Source organism: Dermochelys coriacea, chromosome 6, assembly GCF_009764565.3.
Source record: "Dermochelys coriacea isolate rDerCor1 chromosome 6, rDerCor1.pri.v4, whole genome shotgun sequence".
NCBI lineage: Eukaryota > Metazoa > Chordata > Testudines > Dermochelyidae > Dermochelys > Dermochelys coriacea.
This window is the reverse complement of record NC_050073.1, coordinates 23,987,014-24,004,172: the sequence shown is the minus strand read 5'-3', so window position 1 is coordinate 24,004,172 and position 17,159 is coordinate 23,987,014. Positions and strand designations below refer to the sequence as shown.

Sequence of the window (17,159 nt, the reverse complement as noted above, 5' to 3'; positions counted from 1 at the left end):
ACCCTGCCACTGAATAACTGTCCACATAGACCTTGCTGACACGCATTAACAATTTGTTAATGTGCTTTCATCTAGTATTCTTTGAAATGGAACTAATCAAAGCGCATTAACGAACTGTTAAGAGAAACAATGAATGCCAAAACAATTTTTTAGGTTTTCTAAAGGACTTTGTCATTTTTTTCAATTAAAAAGGGGGAGGGGGGAGAAAATCAAGTAACTGACTCTTGTATTTGCCTAGAATTCCTCCGCAGAAAAAAGGAAATCATCTTTTCCCCTGAGAAACTGTATGGCAGAAACAGCTAATTTCAAGCAAAGAAAGAAAGTTAAGTTTTTCTAAGTCTATAACCAACATAACATTTGTGTGGCTTACAATTTACTAAGGATGCTACAACAATTTACTTACCATTAACCCCTTTTGTATATTTTAATGTGATCCCTGTAATTTGTACACAACCAAAGGCAGTACAGGATAAGCCTATAGGTCATATAGTTGCTACTATATTGGATGTAAGTAGTAAGCTGAGCACTGAAGGAGTGAATTAACAGCTTCATCATCCTTTTTTAAAAATGTGCCATATGTTTTTGTAACAATCCTTTCTACAGTTCTGTAAAACTCTTTCAAATTAGGTGTTCCAAGTATCACCAACAGGTGGCAGGCGAGACTAAGCAGAAATGAAATACACAATAAACAGTGCCTCACATCCATGTAAAAAGAAAAGGAGTACTTGTGGCACCTTAGAGACTAACAAATTTATTAAAGCATTAGTCTCTAAGGTGCCACAAGTACTCCTTTTCTTTTTGCGAATACAGACTAACACGGCTGTTACTCTGAAACCTCACATCCATGTAAAAAACCCTTGCAGATTGTAGCTCACTTATAATTTAAAAACAAGTACTGTAGTACCTTGAGTCAAACACACACCTTTAAAAGCTAATGCAGCAGGGAGACAGACAGAAATGTTATATTATTAAATAGCTTTGGATCCTTAGCATCAGGAGCTTTGGTCTTTTTGTAGCCAAAAAGAATTGCTCGCTTAATCAAAATCAAGAAAATAAAAACATGGAAGAATAATCCATTTGCTACTTAAATAAATTCACATGTCAGTTAGTCTGGTATATATTGATTTTCCCCAGAGTAGCCTATACTTAGGGATACCTCAGTCTGCGTGTCTTGGAATTCAATAAAACTCACATTTTGTAACGTTTCCCCACATAATTATTGCTCTCTGTAAATTAGCCCAAGTAAATACACTGGTGAACAATTTAGAGGATGCTAGAGATCCCAAACATGTAGTTTTACTCAAGATTTCATGTCTTCAGGAAGATTAATACATTTTCCATGCCTCAAGATTATAAATCAATAGCATAAGAAGCAACCATCATATGTGGGGTCAGGAAGGAATTTTCCCCAGTCAGATTTGTAATGACTTTGGGGTTTGTTTTTTTGGCCTTCCTGTGCAGTGCAGGGTGCAGGTTGCATGCTAGGATCATTTGAATATATCTCACTCAATAAATTCCTTGCCATTGTGGGGGCCTCCATCATTGGTGCACCTCAGTCCCTCCTGTACTCTGCCTGTGGCACACAACAGTTTAGTCTCCTGTTGGTTGTAAATACTTTGGCCTAATTTTAGTTGTTGGGTTCAGTGTGCGGGTAGGCTGGGTGGCCTGTGATATACAGAAGGTCAGACAAGATGATCTGATGATCAGTTCCGCCCTTAAAACTGATGGTACTATGAAACCTCTTTCCCTTCACGCAGAGCAATACTCTAGCTGCCTTTCCATGTAACATGCTGGTTCCTGTTTAGCAAGCACAGAAGAACTGACTGCAGAGTGCAAAAGGTAGTGTTTACAAAAGCGCCTGTATGATTTAGGAGAACACGTCCCACCAAGGTGCATTAATAAATCCCAGATTCTGCAACTCTTACTCATAACAGGTAACACCATGCTTCACAAAATAGCCTTGTAGAAATCAATTAAACTATTTGTGGAAAGAGAAAAGGAGTACTTGTGGCACCTTAGAGACTAACAAATTTATTAGAGCATAAGCTTTCGTGAGCTACAGCTCAATGAAAGCTTATGCTCTAATAAATTTGTTAGTCTCTAAGGTGCCACAAGTACTCCTTTTCTTTTTGCGAATACAGACTAACACGGTTGCTACTCTGAAAACTATTTGTGGAGTAAGTGTATCAGAACCTGCCCCCAAATGACTGTCAAAAAATAGAGTTAAGTGAATGTATTTGCTTTGAACACCGTCTCCTCCCCAAAGAGATCCTGACCAGGGATGGCTAGGATCTCTTTGGGAGGAGATGGTGTTCAAAGCAAATAAATCCACTTAACTCTATTTTTTGATAATTTACTCTTTCAAACAAATGAATACCACTGAAGTTATAGCATGCTTGCTTTGATCCCATCAGATTTTACAAACTAAGCAGAGCCCAGCTAGAACAAAAATTAAGAGTCACAAATATCTAGCTTCTAAATACATTGCCCAAGCCTACTAATACGTACATATATACCTAGGGCCTACCTGTAAGTGACACTGAATGGTAGGAGCTGGCAGTGATTCTTTTCACCTGCACATCTTCCAGACCTAGGAAATATCAGTTCCATGGAATAAGTACAGGCAAGACACAATTCTATGCCCAGATCCCTTGTACAGAATAGAACTATATTACTTCAGAAATTGCACCATAAGTGCTGTGTATTATGTATTTTACATCAGAAGGTCTCAGCATATGGAACACAGATCCCAAGGAAGTCAGCATTATTTGTCCAGGGGATCGTGAACCTGTGTTCCCATTCCATACCACAGACATACTGCAAACGACTGTGCCAGTTCCTGAGAACATATTTAAAATGTAGTGCTGATGATGTGTTTCTGTGATTAAGGAGAAATCCAGACCCCAAGCCCTGGTCATGCCAGTTCACACTGGAACACCAAGACCAGGTGTTACAGAGATATGCTTGGGAACACAGAGGGGAAACCTATCTGCAAGCCACAGCACATCTGCAGAGCCACTCCATGGCCATTACCATGGCCACTCACAACCCTGTAATGTGAGAGAGACAGGAGGGTCCATAGAGTGTCGAAGTCCCACTCCCAGCACATCAGCCCACCCATGTTCCAGCCCCACTCCATGCTGTCACGGAACACAGCTCCCTTACATTCACATCCCCTCTTTGCACACAGCAGCTGCACTAGTTCCCACCGTGACCATGCAGGAGGGGGTCTGGATTTGCCCCTTAACCAGCATCAATGAATTCATTACTTCTGTAATGACCTTCTGTAATGCATCTGAATCACTGCAAAATTATGGGAAGCGTAGATAACACACCAGGAGGGTTAAAGAAAAGATGCATTGTTTGTATATATATACATGGTCTATATATTACTGTTTCCAGTGCTACTGTCTTTACAAAGAAAAAGTGTGATTCTTTAGTTACCTGTTACTTTACAAGGTTCTTTTGCTGTCAAGAAGGATGGGATCATTTTCCCTTGGCTTGCCCGGTTTGCCCAAGAAGCCATGCCTGTTCCCCACTGGAACACCATGCCGCTTTCTTCTCAGTGTGAGCATACAAAGGGAAATTAAAGCACAGCAATTGCTAACAAATTCAGTTGACTGTCTTTTCTCTTGTTAACTAATTTCAAAAGAGTGTTTGCTTGGCTTAGTTTATATTGGTGTTAATTAAAAAAGTTATCTATAACGAATACTGCTTTCTATTTATACAACGCTTTTCGTCCCAAACACACTTCACACACATTGAATGAATCCTGACAAGGCCTCCAAGAGGCAGGTGGTTATTACTCTCCTTTTATAAATGGAGAAACCTGAATCAAAGAGGGGTATGTGTCTTGCTCCAAATCCCTGAGGGCTACATTGTGGAGTTGCTCAAGACTCACAGTGAGGAGAATTGCGTATTTGCACTGCCTCAAGAGAGGATATGGGACCGAACTGTGATTCAAAGAATCACAATTAAGTCCCACAATTCAGCCTCCAGTGGAGAAATAAATTCTGCCACCCCTTTACCTGGCACAGCTTACTACACTCTCCATGCCAACTGAGCTGTGCTGGCTGACTTGCTGGGAAGCAGTAAAGAAGTAACAACCCCACAGAGGCTGATTTCCCTGCTACACTGTGACCTAACCTCTTATACCCAGTAGCCCTCTGCTCAGACCCCTATGGCTGGTCATAATTTAGCCCAGAGGATGCAAGTATCCAGATCTGGATTATAATTGAGAATTGTGGTCAGAACTCAGGGGTGCTTGATTCCTAGTTCTTGTTCCAACCACTAGACTACACATTTCTTCCAATCTCTATCTCAGCCCTTTAGCCCTTCACCCAATACCCAACTGTCTGGAACTCATATGCAAGTAACAACAAGAAAGCAATGTGCTGACTGTTGATTGCAGCAAAACCCTGTCAAATCCATAGAATTGACTGTGAAAGACTCCCCATCAAGCCTTGGAGAATTCTGAAAACAGATAGCAGGAAAAGGCCTTAAAGTTCATACAAACTATGACCCGCCACGATAGAGCATGGCTGATAGTAGGAGACCCAAAAAGTCACTAAGGGTCAAATTTTCAAAGCTATTTTAGATGCCTAACTAGCTTTGAAAATCTGGCCCTGTGCTCTTGGATAGTTTTCTTTCAGCACCATTTTTTAGAAAGAGCATATTCAGTATCATGTTCTTGCCTAACATGCCTGCCCTTAACATGGACAGGATTTTTCAGGTGTCATTTTCCTATGGCTTCTGTAGTGAATAGGAATAAAATCATAAATCCTTTCCCTCCCCTGCCTTCTTTTTTAATGTAAGCTATTAGACATCTCACATACTAAAAGTACTATTAGTTTCTAACTGAAATGTTAAATTTATGATGGCATATTCACCTGTAGCAGCAAGAGCATGTCTGAGTCCTGCAGCAACATTCACCACCTTCTCTGTGAGGGACTATTCAAACATCATAAAAAAACATATTTGCATTTTACACCTCTCAGAGGGAAACACGTTTTATCCATGCAAATGCAAGAAAATGTTATCATATTTACAGACTATATGTCACAGAGTTCAGCACAAAGATATTTATTTTAGAATATAATTCAGTCTCATTTCAATACAGCTTGGGAATTTCTTAAGAAAACCAAGCAAAACTTCCAGAAGTGCAATAGTACAGCAGCAGACCAACAATTGAGCTGAAAATACTCACATGAAGGAAGAAATCTCAGCGATTTGTAACTAAGATGCAAACATACACAATTTTATAGTCCCCCTTTTAGCATACTGGACGTTCAGTAACAAATATCAGTAACAAGCGGCCACATTAGTCAACAGTGCAAAACAATTAATTGGTTCCAACATACTATGATGATGGGCAATTTAATAATTTAGACAGAGCTGGCAGCACACTTATAGTTACTGGTGTCTAACACTTCCGTTATAAGACCCTGTCTTTAGGTATGAACATTGAATTAAACTGTATTATAACACTTATGCACGGGAAGGACCAAATTAAGGTTGCATGGGATGCCTTAATTCTGGCATTTCCTAACTTGATTTTGCAAACTTAACAATCTTTTAACATAGTTTTGTGGATGTAATATTGATATAAAATAAATGGCAGCGAACATGAGCATTTAATGTAACACAAGTAGTACTTACAAAACACTGCTCAAGTGGTTTATTAAATTAGTTATTGACAGATATATACCAGCTGTGTAAAACCCCACTAGAAAATACTGTAGATGCAGAATGAGCCTGCATTGTCAGGGTGGGAGACTATAATTATCAGTAGTAATGCAGCACCTTCCAAGGATGGTAGGTGGTATACAAAAACAAGGCATGACACAGTCCCTGTGCCCAAGAGGACTAGATAACTTCACAGGTCTTTCTCTCGTTTCTATACCCATGCTGTCCCTGAATTTAAAAAAAGCAACAGACAGGTTTTGGCATTGGCAATGAGACTGGTAATCCTAACCAAAGAACCAGAAAGGACTTTGCCATTTCTGAAGCTTGTATTGAAGAGACCAGGAGTTCTCTTCAATACAACAGAAATGGGAATTTATTGGGAGAGGAAAGAATTTCATTAATGTTCTAAAAATCGAAACCAAAGTGTAAACAGGGATTAATTAGAAGGAGAGAATAGTGCTGCCATGAGGAATTCATTCACACTGCTGGGTTCATAGCCAACAGTAGTAAAGCTGCTCTGAGGATACATAAGTCTCAGTAGTTATTTCTTATAAGATTTTTAAAGCAATTACTTCAGACACAGATTCTGATACCCTTATTCATGCTGAGTTGTGCCTTACCCCATAAGTACTCCCATTGACTGCAATGATGACTATCTGTGAAGTACGGTATTATTCAGCACAGGCTGGGGTTTAAGAGTCTGCCCCTCAGTGCTTATGAGTGCAAGAGACAGACTAATAAGAAATGGGATTCCCTAGTCTTCAAACATATTTCTTTTGAAATTGATATGGTTTGATAAACATTTTGAGGTTAAATGAGGACAATACTAATGTATTTTTCACTTTGTTTAAAATTCCTTTTTAGCTGCTGCTTATAATGTCAAAGAAAATGCATCTAAAATCCATAAAATTTTAATTTCCCTGCACACACACTAGTTTCTTATTGTAGGGATGATCAAAAGTGCTGATTTCTCACACTGATTTTTCTTGTGAAAAATAAAATTTTAGGAATGGATTCTGCAACCTTTGCTAAAAGATCTTTCCACATATTACGTTGCACTGCTAAATTATAAATGGAGAAGCACAAAACCAAAGAATTGGCATTTATATAGCATGTGCCAGCAGAAGGAACTCAATTGAACAAAAGCTTTCCTACAGTAGACATCCCAGAACAAAGCTGATTGTATTGAAATCAGCTATTTTTTAACAAGTTCTCCTTTGATCCTTTGAATTTTTCAACATAAAACCCTAAGAAACTAAATAAAATTTAAGATCAGTGGAAATCCTTTCCTTCTTTCCTCAAGTGTGTACTGAAACATTTCTAACACCTTATAAGCCCTGGGTCAGAGCCTCAGATGGGGAAATTCAACATAACTCCTTTGACTTCAGTCAGTTTACAACATCTGAGGATTTGGACCATTGTTTGGTTGACCGTGGCTATTAAAATGTGTGTGGATGAAATTTTATGTCCTTTTCCAAAATGTACCATTATCTCTAGTAAAAGTTGGCACCTTCTTCATTTAAAACACACACACACACACACACACACACACACACACACACACTTAACTTCCTGAAGTGCTGACTTTCTAATGTCTATAGTATTAACTCTCTTAAAGTGCCTAATCCTGGATATTTATCATTCACACGAATAATTCTCTTCTCTTTAATGAGTACAAGGGCTTGATCCAAAACTCACTGAAATCCTTTAGTGAGTTTTTTATGGGGCGCTGAAAACAGGACCAGATTTGTAGAGGACAACTTTGTTGAGTCTTTACCTCAATCTTTTGTGGAATCAAGCATCCTCCTGAAGTTTGAGGGACTCCTAGTTGTCCAAAAGAGTTAGACCCACAGGATAAAACTTGGCCATTTCCTGCAACATAATACAGCCTTGTTGGAGCAGTGCAACTCATAACATTATACCTTAGGGTACATTTATGGTTATAAGCAAGATACCATAACACATTGTTAAAAGAACTATATGCCAGATACCACAGCACAGCATATAAAGAACTGAACAGTCCCTTTTCCAAAAGCTCAAGGGCTCGTGGTCTTATAAACCATATTCTGTAAAGGTCTAAAGATAACTGAAGAGCGAGTGTGCAGAACATTCAGCAATTCCACTTGCAAAGCAAATAGCATAAAACCTCTGAGCGCTCAGGCTTTGTACAGACCTTGGTACGACAGAGCTCTGTGCTTTTACTGTATGTCATAATATTTCTCCCAGCCCTAGTGGGAGACACTACGGCCTAGTGCACAGAGCACGGGACTAGGAGACCTGAATTCAATTCCTGGCTTTGCTACTGGCCTGATGGGTGACCTTGGGCAAGCCATTAAACTGCTCTGAGTCTCAGTTTCACCGTCTGTAAAATGGAGATAATGATACTGGCCTCATTTGTAAAGCACTTTCAGGTATGCTGATGAAAGCACTATATAAGAGGTAGGTATTATTATTAGTGAGATAGACTTACCTGTAAGTATGATTGTAAAATCCCAACCACAGGCAACTTGTATCACACAAACATTAGACAGTGCAGTGCATGAAGTAAAACACAGGACATCCTCAGTGTGATTGAGTCCTAATTGTCCTCCTTTGTTTTGGCCACATACAAAGAGTTCTCCTGCACCTGCAAAATAAAACCACCGTCACTGTCATAACACAGACAAAACAGAATCATACACACATTGTGATCCTGTGATAAATTAGCACTGCATGCATAGGCCTTGTCTTCTCATGATAAAATTATATATCTTTAACAAATTAAAAATACACTTTTCTTTCTTGTATAGACACAGCCAGGGAGAATGTGACTGTCAAGGGAGATGATTCTAACATTAACATTGCTCCCCCATAGTGTTTCAGAGGGAAGTCATTCATCCCATTCACTTTCTCCTTCATATCCTTCCTATTTCCTAAGTATCCATTATTTATGGTAGAACTTTCCAATCAGGGGTTTGGACACATCTTAAGGTAAAGTGAAATATCTTCTCTTCCCCCCAAAGTAATGAACCCTCTTGCATACGAAGCAGGTAGAACAGGCTAAGAAATAATTATCACATAATCATAAAATGACCATTAGAGGCAACTGAAATAACATAACTCCCCTTCAAAACAATTCAACTAATTGGCAGCGAATAACGTTTCCACTTTGCAATTACAGATTGGCACTTGCTAGAAACTGCAATCCACACATAGGTGGCAGCACAGTGCCGGGAGATGCCCAGCAAGAAGCTTCTCATTCAGAAACATGCCAGCCCTTGCACTGCATATGTTATGTGAATGTCTGTTACCAGTAATAACTGCAGAGTGTCCTCCTCCTCCAGCAATGCTCTTAATGTTTTGATGTTTGCAAGAAAAATCTTTCAGAGACTGGGGCAACAGCACATCCTCTTTATGACCAAGGCCGAGCTGCCCATAGCTGTTTGCACCCTTTAAACACATACAGAAAAATAAAAATATGAAAGAGCTTTATTGATAAAGCAATTTATTAGCCTTTAATGAGAAATGGGTTTATTTAGGGTTTAAAAAAACTCAACTTGTCCATATTTTGTTATGCAGAACCTAGAACACAGATACCTTGGATCTTAGGCCCATTATATGCAAACCCTTTAAAAATTACTGAGCAGGCATCAGATAGTGCAAGTTCAACATGCCTCTGCCATGAAACATCAGCCAATTTTATCCACTAGTACTTAAGAATTCACAAGATTGCGGTGAAGCTGAAAGAGATGAATACTGCATGTATAATATTATACAGTTTAAGACCTGTATTTTATTCAAAGAGCAGAAGGTCCATCTAAACACTTTGCAAAGTTTGTTGGCACCTCCATCTTTAAATCTTGCAATCTTGCATGAATTTTGTTGAGGAAATTTTAAAAAAAAGGAGGGGAGTACTGATTACAAGTAAAGAGGTGGTATTACCATTGCACATACAGTATTTATGAGACCATTCCTGGAATATTGTGTCCAGTTCTCGTGTCCACTCTTTAAAAAGGATGTTGACAAATTGAAAAGGGTTCAGAAAAGACCTACATAAAGGATTTTAGGTCTGGAAAACCTACATTTACGGTGAGAGACTAAAGATCAATAGAGCCCTGCAAATCCGCAGCTATCCACTTTGTATCTGTGGATGGGGATATCCACGGACCATGTTTGCAGATCGCAGATCAGATGCAGATACAAATTTTGTATCCGCACAGGGCTCTAACGATCGATCTATTTTGTTTATTCAAGACAGGGTTAAGAGGTGACTCGATCATAGTCTGTAAGTATCTACATGCATCCGACGAAGTGAGCTGTAGCTCACGAAAGCTTATGCTCTAATAAATTTGTTAGTCTCTATGGTGCCACAAGTACTCCTTTTCTTTTTATGGATACAGACTAACATGGCTGCTACTCTGATATATGGGGACAATATTTCTGAAGTAGAAGTTCTTTATTCTAGCAGACAAAGGCATAACACGATTCAATAGCTGGAAGGTAAAGCTATACAAATTCAGACTAAAATTTGCAAGATGCGATATTTTCACAGTAGTTATGTAATTGATGCGGGAATCATTTGGTGAAATTCTGTGTCCTGCATCTTGCAACAGGTCAAACTAGAATTACATGATGGTCCCATCTGGTTTTAAAATCTATTAGTTTAATTTTTCTCCACTGTAACCTGAAATAATATTAGAAGCAGATTATAATTTCCTATGAATATTTGCACTGTAAACTAGAAGCCTGAGTGAGCAAATGGATTGAGACAAATTGGCAATTGCTGTATTGTGCATAATATTTAAAAGATGCATGGCAATGCCTACAGTATGCATGTAAAACTGTAGCAGATACACAAACAACCTGTTATAAACCACAAACATATGGATAAAAGTTACTATGTAAAAGTGTAAGAGACTGCATTAATAAACTACTAGGTATTAAAGAATATAAAAATGTGAAGTGCCTAATTGCTGGCGTACAAATGCAAGATTCTCCATAACCAGCACTCATATAAAAATATTTGCAATTGTGATCAATACAGAATCCATATTTATCACAGCAATCGCTACATCTGCCATGATGTATCTTAAGCAAGGGAACACCTCTTTTTAGAGAAATATCATAGGTAATGCAGAATGTTGTACTGTACAGTATAGGGACTGAATTTCAGAGCTGCTGAGCAAAGTTTATACTACATTTTAAATCGTGGGAGGGTTTCAGTTCACAACTTGAGATGCAGAATATTAAGGCAGTCAGCATCACCGAAGCAGTCCATAAAGCTGTGGGCAGTCAACTAAGTACTTATGTTGCCCTCAATACAGTAGTTACTGAGCGCCTCACTCCCCTTCCTGAATTTTAGTCTCACATCATCCCTGTCAGGTAAAAGTATTATCCCCATTTTACAAATGCAGAACTAAGGCAAAAAATAGATTAATAGATCTGCTCAAGATCACATGGCAAATCTGCGGCTAAGCCAGAAACTGAATCTAGGTCTCCTGAGTCCCAGTCCAGTGCTCTAGCCATTACTAAAACATCCTTCCCACCATGCAGTAGCAAATCAATTCCAGTGCAGCTTCTCATTCAAACAATATGGACTGCCATAAGGTAAACTATGAATGGTCTGCACTGTGATACCATACATACTATAAATGGCCACCGCTCTCACTAATTTACCAAATAAGTCCCTAAGCGGAGACCTACTGAGAACATCTGGCTGATTATTTTAAAAAACAGCTATCCCATTTCTCTATGCCAAAATGTGCTTATTTTTTGCATGCATCTGTTTCCTTATCATACAAACCCTCAACCCACAGAATGATACGAATGGCATAAGCTGTGTTCTTTTTATGCAGCCATGGGCTTGTCAAATATTCCACAGAAAAGCTGTTGAATATTTTCAAATTCCTTTTTATAATTGTACAAATAAAATGTATCCCTGGCTAACTAAGACAATTTGGCAAGATAATTTGAGGCACTTTGAGCCAAATTCACTACTAATGTATGCTAGCATAACTACGATGCTATTCATGGAATGGTGCCCGAACATATCAGTGCTGAGTTTAGCCCAGTGTGCCTACAACTAAAGAATGGGTAAGGCTTGTTAGTGTTAAAATTATGCATGCAGTAATTATGCTAATAAATGTAACCACCCTCCACTATGTTTTCATTAATGTAGATGCTCTCTCAGCATACTACCCCCAAAATGAGGTAAAAGGCACATGCTGTCTCATTTGGAAGTTGGAACTGGTGAAATGGAAACACTTGTCTCTAATTAGTCAGCTCTTTCAACTCAGACAGGGCATAAAGAGAAGCTACTGGTATATTTATAAGCTAAAACCAAGCCAGCTAAATAAATAGCACAAAGTAACCACCGAAAATAAAATATGGGAAGTCTTAAAATGTCTTTGAGGATTCTCAGCAGCATGAGTTTATAGTCAGATCAGCCAGACTCATGGACTGCTATCAACATCAATGCCAATAGCACATTTCCTTGCCTTCCACAACATTCTTAGCAAACACTTGGTCCTGGGTGATGCTGACCTCAGCCCAAAATTACTGCCCCCAAGCAGAAATTAATCATTATGATTTTTCACTGGCCCTTTTCCACCTCAAATCCTCTGCCTCATCTGGGTTCCTTCTCTCTCCCACACAGGTTATGGAGCACCTGATGTCTCTTAAAGAGAGATGGTATCAATAAGAAATTAATGTAGCAAATTTTAAGACTGTATCACAAAAGGGTTCTTGGATGGAGAGGTCAAAGTTCATTTTAGGGATTTGGCTTGCACTGCATGGCCTACAATGAATGTGTGCATTACATTTCAAGATTCCAGCTCAACAGGAAGCTGGAAATCGGTGTTAATCACTCCATTATAAATAGTACATATAATATCAGATGGTTTGGGGATTTATCACTGCTCACTAATTGCACAACTCTTCTTGGAGGGAAACTCATATACACACTGCAAGGACTATAGCACAATTAGATGCTGAAAATAAAAGGGCAAGGTGAGATGGCAGGAAGAGAGAAGATGGACACCTTGAGCAGCTAGCAGCCTTCAGGATGGGGGAGAAAGGTTTCCAGTTGCCTGAGGTGCCTATCTCCACTTACTCTTGCAAATTTGTATGATGACTATTTTTGACCAATATGGCTACTGCACACCAGAGTTTGTGGGTATCAGAGCAGGTGGGGCCAACTATAGCTATCCACACCCTGCCTCCCATGTCCCTTTATGCACTACAGCTGAAATCCTGGTCCCATTGAAGTGAATGGCAAAACTCCTCTTGACTTCAAAGGGAAGGGGAAAACTTTCAGAGGAATTGGTGTCTATGAACCATGCAGATATTTGAGCAGAATGCAGACTGACAATCAGCAGCTATGATCTTTTTGCATATGAGCTGTGGCATGCATAGCCCATTGGCTCCCTCTTCCACAGTGTAAAAGGCCAAGGCACAATCAGCTACTAATGTATTATTTTTGGTGGATACCAGGTGACTGTATTATCATAGGACACATTGCAATGATGCACTGCAGAGAAAGAGAGAGAGAACACATTTTCAGGTGTCCATTCCCAGAAACATTTAAATAGGGTTCTGAACAGACATGCCAAATCCATGGGAAAAAAAACACAGAAACTGGGCTTGTTTTTGGCTTGTGAGACACTTGTTAGCTAGTTTTTGGCTTGTAGCTTTTTTTTTTTTTTTTTTAAATCAGCTCCCAGCAAGCAGGGGCAAGAGGGGACAAGGGCAGGGAGAGAGTTAGGGTGCACAGCAGCCCCACTCCAGTCCCAGACTGCACCCCTGGTGGATCTAGTCACATAGAGTGTTGGGGTTCTTAGGGATTGGCTTGTTTTGGCCTTGTTTTGAAATGGGATTAGCTTGATTTTTTGGCTGATTGTGAAAGTCGGGGTGCTTTTACTTACCACGTAAAAGTTGGCAACTGTGGTTCTGAACAGCAACCCTAATTTGGCCTTGAGTCAGCTAATTTCACTCTGCTAATGCTTATCAAAGCTATAAAGTAGCAGAGCTGGCACTGGAGTGTCAGCAGTGTCAGGGAGACACCACATTCAACTTACATTTATAAGGTGATCTTCACAACAATAAGAAACAAATTTGATTTTTTTTAAATAAAAGCTTAAATTCTGTAGACACTGATAGCATAAGACTGCACACTTGCCAGAGCAAACTCCTCTCTCAAACTCCTAGTAAGGATTTCTTTTAAAAAACTTTGGACAGTAACAGTTCTCAAAATACACACAGCTGCTGAAATTCTCTGACTGGGGGGGGAAGGCATAATATGAAATCTTTCAGAAAATATATTTTATTTCTGAACTTTTTCAAATGGGATCAGAAAGAAGAGGATCACAAAGATAAACATTAAAAAGGAAGCATAGAAGCACACAATCTGTTCTATGTGAAGATTAACAAAGTGGCTTCAGAAATAGAGAACTTAATACTACCGTTCCAGCCTTTTACTATTTATTTTTAGCACTTTTATTCAGTGTGGTATGTTTGTATAAGGGGATGCTTTGCTAACACTCAACCGTACAAATGGCAATGCCCATAGTGTGTGCCCTAGAATTGCATCAGGAGTTGCAAAGGCGAACCCAGAGAGTTCCACAATGCAATGCATAGCCATACTCATATTTAATGCAGGCAGCCTGAGGAGACCACTGGACCCAGTGTGCAATGTTCCCACTTGTTATAAATCTAGGCCTTGACCCTGCAATTGTGCACATGGGTGAACTGCTGTCCTTGCAAGGAGACCTATCATAGGGGCTGGAACTAGGGGTGCTGCTGCACCCACCGGCTTGAAGAAGTAACAACAACCCAAATACATGGTTTCCGCCTTCAGCACCCCTACTGTAAAAATAGTTCCAGCACCAGTGAGCCCCGCTGATTTCACTGGGGCAGCAGCCTGCCCATGCACAAGGAGTGGCAGGCTGTGTCCATGCTATGACCTGTAATCATCTTGCATAATATCTCTATATCAGTGGTTCCCAAACCGGGGATCGTGAACCCCTGGAGGTTTGCAGAACGTTATGGGGGTTTGCCAGAAAAATTTCACTAATGGCGGCCAAAGGTCCCCAGGCATTGGAGGCAGCAGGTGGGACCTGGTTGCAGGGCAGACAGTCCGAGCCCCAGGGAGAGCAGGGGAAGGACAGTTGGGGCTGGCAGCCTGAGCCCTGCCCCTGCGAGCGGGGGAGCCGGCCGCCCGAACCCCAGCACAGGACTGGCAACCCGAGTCCCAGGGAGAGCGGGGCCGGGCAGTTGGAGCTGGCAGCCCAATCCCCGGCGGTCAGCGGGGCCAGCAGCCTGAGCTCATAGGAGCTCAGTTGACCGGGGCGGTCAACGGAGTCCAGCAGCAGGAGCCCCATAGATTGCGGAGTAAATTTAAACATAAATCCCTGGAAATATTCATTTTTAAGAGGGGGTTCACGAGATTTTACAATTTAGTGAAAGGGGTTCACAGGCTGTCAAAGTTTGGGAACCACTGCTCTATATTAAACACAACAGTGGCTGCAATCTGCTCCATCTACTTTATGCAAGACAACAAGAAAAGGAGGACTTGTGGCACCTTAGAGACGGGCAAACGGATTTGAGCATAAGCTTCATCAGCTGTAGCTCAGGAAAGCTTACGCTCAAATAAATGTGTTGGTCTCTAAGGTGCCCCAAGTCCTCCTTTTCTTTTTGCGAATACAGACTGACACGGCTGCTACTCTGAAACCTGCCTTTATGCAAGACAGTGGCAGCTCAAAGGACTCCTGGAAAGTTAGCAGTTTTCCCCACCCCTCGGCTTTGCAGCCCCGGCTGCTACAAGCCTCCAGCAACCCCCCCCCCCATTCCTCAGACCTGCCAGGGCTCAGGACTCGCCCCGGAGAGGCTCCCCGGGCAGTGTGAGGGCTGGGCTGTCGGTTTTCTGTGAGAAGCTTGACATATAAAAGGGCAGAAAGGGGGTGACGCCTGTTTACACCGTTCTGTCCTGCCACCCACGTGCCGCAGCGGCCCCCGCTCCTGCAAAGCGCAGCATTTGGGACTCTCCGGCGGGGCTACCCCGCGCTCTGCCCGGCCCTGGGTGCGCAGCTAGCCCCCCCCCCGTCCAGAACTAATGGTGCAGGGTCCCACCCCGGCCTGTGAGGGCCACGCCCGGGGCTTGGTGAGGGGGGCCCTTTATCCCACCGGCCAAAGGCTCCAGGAATCACGGTCGAGGTGCATCTGCCCGCGACACACCACACGGCCCCCTGCAGGCACGGAGGGCTACAGTCCGGCTCCCATTGGTGCGGGGGGCGGAGGGGAGGGGAGGGGGGTCTTTGCTCTTGCAAAGGGGCCATAATTTTGTTTTAGGGGAGGGGAAATTGCCGGGGGGGGGGGGGGAGGGGAGGGAAATACCTCCCCAGCCTCTGTTTCCTCTCTACCTTTCCCCTGCACAGGCAGCAAACCGGCCCGTGCCCCCGGCAGCAGCCCCCCCTCCTCCGCTCAGGGCGCCTGCCCCGCGAGCACCGACCTACCCAAGCAAACAGCGCCCGCGCCGCCTCCATGGGCCCAACCCGGCGACCCCGCCCCGCCTGCGCCGGGGCCGCGCTCGGGTGGAGGGGGCGGGGCGAGCGCTCGCCGCTTCTTTTCACCCAGGGCCGCGCGCGCCGGAGCCAGCCTCCTCCGGGCCGGCCCGAGCTCTGCCCCGGGGGGGACTTTCCCCCTGCTGCAGCTAGAGTCCGGGAGCCGCGTCACGGCCCAGCTCCCGTTCCTGCCCTGAGGCCTCTGGCGCCGGGCCACGGTCTGCGGGCGGCGGCGGAGGCGGGTGCTCCTGGCGTTCAAGAAAACGTCAAAACCAGACTCCAAGGGGAGGCTGCTGAATTGGAATTAATGTGCAAACTGGACGCCGTTACCTTAGGCTTGAATAGAGACTGGGAGCGGATGGGTCATTACACCACGTAAAACTATTCCCCCCCCACACACACACACACTGTTCCTCACCCCTTCTTCTCAACTGCTGGAAATGGCCCCGCTTGGTTAAAACTACAAAAGGTCCCCCCCCCCTCCTGCTGGTAATAGCTCACCTCACCTGATCACTCTCCTTACGGTCCACCGAATGCATCCGATGAAGTGAGCGGTAGCTCACGAAAGCTTATGCTCTAATAAATTTGTTAGTCTCTAAGGTGCCACAAGTCCTCCTTTTCTTTTTGCGAATGCAGACTGACACGGCTGCTACCCTGAAACCTCTCCTTACAGTGTGTAAGATAAAACCCATTGTTACGTGTTCTCTGTGTATATAAAATCTCCCCGCTGTATTTTCTACTACCTGCATCCGGTGAAGTGAGCTGTAGCTCACGAAAGCTGATGCTCAAATAAATGTGTTAGTCTCTAAGGTGCCACAAGTCCTCCTTTTCTTTTTGCGCATACAGACTAACACGGCTGCTACTCTGAAAACGTCGGGTGTCTGCCCAGGGCCTCTGAATGCGGGAGACACAGACAACCTTCCATCTGGCCTTTCCTAC

At 42.4% G+C, this 17,159-nt stretch overlaps 1 protein-coding gene across 17 annotated transcripts in view; it reads right to left on the bottom strand.

The window, feature by feature from the left end:
• The window catches only part of SERGEF (secretion regulating guanine nucleotide exchange factor), a 263,131-nt gene extending 246,818 nt beyond the window's left edge, over positions 1-16,313 (bottom strand). For all 17 annotated transcript variants that reach the window (XR_005293772.2, XR_006282355.1, XR_006282354.1 and 14 more), the window contains exons 1-7: positions 16,173-16,313; positions 8,976-9,114; positions 8,156-8,311; positions 7,463-7,557; positions 4,890-4,950; positions 3,445-3,558; positions 2,528-2,590 (exon numbers count right to left, since the gene is read on the bottom strand). Coding sequence is in view for 9 of the 17 variants with exons in the window: in XM_038407923.2 (XP_038263851.1) it covers positions 2,528-2,590; positions 3,445-3,558; positions 4,890-4,950; positions 7,463-7,557; positions 8,156-8,311; positions 8,976-9,114; positions 16,173-16,202 (658 nt within the window). In the remaining 8 variants the exon portion in view is untranslated. The remainder of the gene's footprint in view (positions 1-2,527; positions 2,591-3,444; positions 3,559-4,889; positions 4,951-7,462; positions 7,558-8,155; positions 8,312-8,975; positions 9,115-16,172) is intronic.
• Positions 16,314-17,159: the final 846 nt, after the last annotated feature.